Source organism: Impatiens glandulifera, chromosome 1 (assembly GCF_907164915.1).
Source record: "Impatiens glandulifera chromosome 1, dImpGla2.1, whole genome shotgun sequence".
Taxonomy (NCBI): Eukaryota; Viridiplantae; Streptophyta; class Magnoliopsida; order Ericales; family Balsaminaceae; genus Impatiens; species Impatiens glandulifera.
Window position 1 is genome coordinate 77,666,849 of NC_061862.1, and position 6,274 is coordinate 77,673,122.

At 33.8% G+C, this 6,274-nt stretch overlaps 1 protein-coding gene across 1 annotated transcript; it reads right to left on the bottom strand.

Moving 5' to 3' along the window:
* Positions 1 to 4,591: 4,591 nt before the first annotated feature.
* LOC124933302 (aspartic proteinase CDR1-like) lies at positions 4,592 to 5,797 on the bottom strand. The gene has a single exon (XM_047473830.1). The coding sequence runs from the start codon at positions 5,795 to 5,797 to the stop codon at positions 4,592 to 4,594; it is 1,206 nt and encodes a 401-aa protein (XP_047329786.1).
* Positions 5,798 to 6,274: the final 477 nt, after the last annotated feature.

Sequence of the window (6,274 nt, forward strand, 5' to 3'; positions counted from 1 at the left end):
ATTTCTCATATAAATAGAAGCTCAAATGTGCTGAATCAAATAGCAAAAAAGTGAGCAAAAAGAAGATTACAACAAAACTAATTTTACGCGCTACCCTGATTATCGATTGAAATCCTTAAAACTGTTTGAAATATAATTACGAGAACTTTGTGTATTTTACCTTGTGTAAAAGTATTACATCATTTGTGAGTGGTGTAACCGACGAGAAGTAATAAAACTCGGTCGGAGTGTGTTTGTTGAATATTCCAGTTAGTGAATATCTTTCTCACTGTTTGAGAAGAAGGGGTGACGTAGAAGATTCAACTCCGAACATCCATAAAAACATGTCTTGTGTTCTTCATTTTACTTTCCGGCTTATTTACGTTAACCAACCGAACCGAAATATAACTTATCTCATATTAGGTTGTGTTCTAGTTGGGCCTTCTTTTACTTTTACAACCTTTGTGGGTTGAGTTTTTATGAAAACAGTCTCCACCACTTAGGGTGGTGTTTCAATTCGAACCCCCGCCCGATTCTTAAACATTAACTTCTTCTTTCTCTTAGGATAAGTTTTAAGCGAGAGTGGGGCTTCTTTTACAACCTCTACGGGTTGAGATTCTATGGCAATAACCTCTACCACTTCAACTGGTTTTTCAACTCCAACCGTTGCCCGATTCTTAATCATTAACATCCTCTTCTTCTTAGGTTATGTTCTAAGCAGAAGTGATGCTTCTTTTGCAACCTCTGTGAGTTGAGATTCTATGGCAATGACCTCCACCACTTTGGCTTATTTTTCAACTCCAACTGTTGCCCAAAAATTTCTTAATTGGTTGCTCTGTTCTCTTTGGGGCATCTTTTCCTTTCACAACCACCACTTCGGGTGATGATGATTCAACTATAAGATTCCTCTTAAGACTTTGTTCTGATTGAAGTATCTTTTCCTACCCTAACCACCACTTTGGGTTCATGATCTATGGAAACAACTGCAACTACTACCACTTCGGGTGGTGTTTCAACTCGAACCTCTACGAGTTGTGGTTCTTTTGTAGGGAGTACCTTTGTGAAATAATTGTGCATGGCATCCTTAAGAAATTGATTCATGTACATAGCCTCATACAAGACATGGATTGATGAATCAAATAGGGCATATAGGATGATAAATGGGTTGAATTTTTGTTGTTGTGTCGATGATGCTACATCTAATAATACTTGTGTTGATTTTGCTATATTCTGTGCAGATCTAGCCATGTTCTTTGTAGATATATCAATAGTGTTTAAAGCATTTTTAACTATGGAGGAGATTAATACCAGTGAGGCCTGAGTCTCATCCTCAACAATCTGAGGCTCCTCTACATGAGCTGTTAGATGATCTGCCACATTATCTGCCATATGATTTGTCAGATGATCTACCACCTGATCTTCCAGATGACCTATCACCCGATCTGTCACTATCTCAGGCTCATCCTGGTGGGTGCTTGGAAGTGGAAGGTGTCTAACATCCCTTCCATAACCAAATCCCCCTCGTTTTATTTCCATTTGAATCCTACTTCTGAGCTTATTGTTATTTCAACATTATAATATCGGAAATTATCATTCATAAGGCAGTTGGAGTTCAGGGTCCGCAACCCTATCCATGTAGCATAACTAAAACAATAAAAAAATATTTTAGAATATTACATTGACATTTTAATAAACCAATAATTAAAGTACTAACAAAACTTATTTACAATGAGAAATTCTTACGGTCCTTGAAATTATGACTTTCATTGAACTTCCACTTATGACAGACATCAACTAAGCCTTTAATTATGAATTGACATCAATTCAAGTTTTGGATATTATTGACATCAAATAAAGATTTCAGGATCTTACACCTGTATACAAAAATTAGGTAAGAAAGTGTATATAATTTAATGATGTTTTGGAATGTAAGTTTTGAGAATAACTCTATACTTGCACTATTGATTCTGTAAGGTCTAGAGAAAGTTACTAACAACATAGACTATAAAGTCTATCTTACAATTATTGTCAGTTGCTCTGTTGTTTAGAATCTACTCTGGCATTTCAGTTGTTTTAGGATCGACACTATTTTGTTTTATTCCCCATTGTCTCCTCCAGTCCCTCAACTGTTCATCATATTCGGGGTACATTGTCTCGTTTCTAATAGACTCAAGAATTTCAATGTCCCCTCTAAGGATTCCCAGTACGGACTGAATATCCACTTCATCTATTTTGACCTCCTTGTCATTCCGTAGGATGATCACACAACTACTATAGTCGAATGACCTGACGATGTGTAGATAGAGTTCGCCCGAATATTTTGAAAGGTCAAGTGCTTCAAAGATTTTTGAAGCCAATGTCCTTCACGACCTTTTTTTGTTCTTTTTTCAATTTTTGAAGTATATTGAAAGACCCATTGACGAGGTCCTAGTCAAGAAAGTTTTTTGATTAAATTTTTTTGGGGAGGGAGCAATGGAAAGTGGAGTGAGGGAGCGAAGGGTGCTGGAGCTGAGGGAGCGGATGGAGTTGATGTAGTTGTACACTCTTCATCATCAGTTGTAGCAGTAATGATCAACAATGACAAATCTGTTGTCGAGGGCCGACGATGGTTTCTTTTATATACTCTACAATAAAACAGATAAATGAACCACGATTAACAAATATAAGAGTGCTGAAAAGTCAAAGTTTTTATTTTTAATAGATAAAAATTTAAGTGTAAAAAATAGTATCGAACCTGACCATGTTCGGGACCATTTTATCAACAAGATATTAGAAATTAAGCCAAAGAACAAAAAATATATTAGTAATAAAACCTATCACGATTCACAACAATCTCAATAAAGTATTTGTATGGAAGTAAAAGAAATTTGTCTATTTGAAGGTTAGTTAAATAGGATAGCACAATTCATAGTTATTATTAGGTCTTCCTACATGGAAGAATCCTATAAAAAACATTTGTCTATGTCCTTCAATCATTCAATAAAATTTCAACAGTTAGTGAAACTCTATTCAACCAATATCAATCACTAAAACATTAGCTTGATATTTATAATCTTTAATGCTTAGGAGTTCAGTTCTTCATTCTCTATTATGCACTTGGTCAAAAATGCAGCTAAGTAAACAATGGATCACATTTTCACTGCGTATATATTTTTACGTGATATTTATGAAAATTGTCCCGATTATGGCCAAAATGTAACATTTATGAAAATGTCTAGAACCTATATAACTGCAAATTCATTGTTGGTGGCATTTTTATACCAATATAACTAAAAATGTAACAAATTAGTTTAAGATTTGGAAATTAGTTTAAGATAACTTTGGTCAGATTTGAAAATCTATTTAACTTTAGTTAGATTTGCATATTAGTTTAAGATTCTCCAATGTAACTCAGATTTGTTAGTATTAAGAGTTATTATCATTAACTTGTAATTACCAAAACAAACATATAACTTGCTTAAAATTTGTAGCATAATATCATTAGTATCAATAGGTCTATTATAATATTTAAGTTTTTGTTTGTGTAACTAAGAGTAATTTCAGTAGCCCTCGACTAAGATTTTTGTAAATGGATACAGATCCAGAAACCTAACCTTCATAAAATGTGTAATAGAAGTATGTCTATTATAATATTTAAGTTTTTGTTTCTAAATGTGTGACTAAGGTTTTTATAAATAGATATAGATCCAAAAAGCAGAAACAAAAATAGAAAAAGTTTCCAAACATTAAATCATGTTCCCGAACATGGACATGTTCGGGATAACCCTAACTACGGGATGATCATGTTCGAGAACTTACCTTTTGTTAGTGTTTGACTTGGATGTAGTTGACGATACTGATTCTTTTGAAAAGTAAAAGTAAAATGATTTTAAGGTTTGAGTTGTTCAGTAATATTGTTGTTCGCAATTGAAGGTTTACTATTTTCGAACTTGCTGAAGAAGGTACTCGAAAGAAGAAATTGTCGAAATCCAAAGTCGCGGAAGAAGGAAGAAAAAAGCCGAAGTCGCGGTAGAAGAAAGTAGAAGAGGGAAACACAGTAAAAAATGGAGAGACTAGGGAAGATACAAATAAGCGGGGGAGAATACAGATGGTGTTTGTTGGAGAGTCGCTACCCCAGCGTTGCTCTCCTACCATTTTTTTACAGTATTATATACTTTAATCTAAGACAATTTCTTGTTTACTTGTATTTCATGATGTTATGCACATGCTAAAATTTATATTTTCTTTGTTGAGTGAAGAACTAATTCATTAGCTTACAAATATGTAGAATTAAAGATATGAATCTTGCAAGGGCTGAACTTGGTATGTTAGTTTGTTTTTTACACTAATTTCAATAGTTTACAAATATCATATATTTCAGTCCATTAGCAACAATTATATTATAATTTAAATTCATAACAAATTTACTTCTATGTATTATTATTCCAATTTGAATAATTTATTTGCTTTTTATTATTTGATTCTTCATAAATAACATTAACTACTCTTAATTAAATAAAATTGCAATTTTATTACTTATACCCATTGATTAAGCTCTACTTCAATTATTAAGGAAAATAACATATATTTTAATTAAACCAATCTCATCACATGATCTAAAAAAAACATAGATCTAACATGTATGGCTCAAAAAAGAAACCGTTGCCTTTCTTATATCGTACGAGACCAAGTAGTTTGTCTGCGCACGGTTTCCCAAAATGTTACTTCCATTGGTAGGTAGAAATCCAAAACATGCAATATCACTAGTGACCATTATAAATGTATTATGAGGACTCAAACTCAATGATGCACCCGGAAATTGAAGGGTAATAGAAGGAAACCCTAAATCTAAATTTTTGGTTAGATAGCACATGTTAAAACCTCCCCAAGGAGCCCGAGCATACGGAAGCTTGATGTGACTCTTAACCAACGACGATAAACTGTTATAGAGATCGTGTTGGATAAACGTAAGCGTCGTCCCAGAATCGAGCCAAGTGTTTGCGGTCTTTACAAACGGGACAACCAATTTTGAGTTTCCAACATAGATCGCTTCCATCGTCACAAAATAGGAAATTGTTTGCTTGAGCAACGGAGTAGTAACAACTCCAGGACCTTTTAGTGTAGCTTGATCTCCAAAGATCAATAAACTATCTTTTCCTACCGAAGTGAATGGAACCAAGCAATATGCGAATTTTGTTATTTTCCATTGCGTAAGAAGCGAGAATTCTCCAGCATTGAGTCCTATTATGCCCGTTTCCAACCCACTGAATGTTCCTCCATTATCATGCCCACAACCGAAAACGATCGGCCGAGGAACAAATGATCCCAACTTCATTGTATCAATCGAGATATCTCCGTTACTATATGAACCGTCGTTATAACCCATATTGTAATGACAAACATTGTTCTTGCATCCCGGGGTCCTCATAGCCTGACATGTAGAATCGTTGCACGAAAAGGCTTTGTAACTTGTTGATTTTCTTGGGTTAAAGATTTGGGCATCTTGTTTAAAGCAAGTCGAACACGGTCTACATTGGGTCCAAATGAGTTCGCTTCCAGTATCGGCAACGGCTAGGATTTCGAAAGGGGGGGATCCGATGGTCGCTTTGATAAGATATTCTCCACCGTAGACATAAGGAACAAGATCGGATGAGTCGAAGAATTTACGTCGATGAATCGATCTTTTAAAGGAGGCGGTCATACGATCATAATTTGATAAAGAGAAGTTGTAGAAAGGAGATCGAGGAGAGTCTCGATTAATGAGGGTAACGTTAAAACCGTATGAACTAACGAAGAGAAAAGAAGATAAGAGAAATACAAGAGCTTGAGGAATGGCCATGGTTGTCTTTCTCATTGGTAGTCAAGTTCAATGAGCTAAAGGTTGGAAAGTTAGGCATATAAAGTAATAGAATGTTAATGTTTAAGGGAGGTTACAAAATTTTGTATGTTGGAATTTAATAGCTAGTTTAGAATGTCAAAACGGACCTATAACTTCATTTCCACCATAACTTTATCACGTCTATATATTCAAAATTGAACTAAACTATAGCGAGATTAGTCACCTTTTTTATTTTATTAAGTAAACCAATTTCATTAAGTATTTGTGACAATGGTATAAAGTATCCAAAAATTAAATAATTACAACATAAAGATAACCTAAGTGTGTCATAGCCATATTTAAAATAAAAATGAAATATAAAATACTTTAATGTTAAAATTAACTAAATAATTTATTCTAAATGATTAAATATCTTCTTGATAACTCTAATTCACATCTTTTCTCACTAATATTATATATAATATAATATAATTAAGA

Excerpts from the sequence above, each read along its gene's own strand:
- LOC124933302 (XM_047473830.1), bottom strand. The coding sequence starts at position 5,797 with ATGGCCATTCCTCAAGCTCTTGTATTTCTCTTATCTTCTTTTCTCTTC.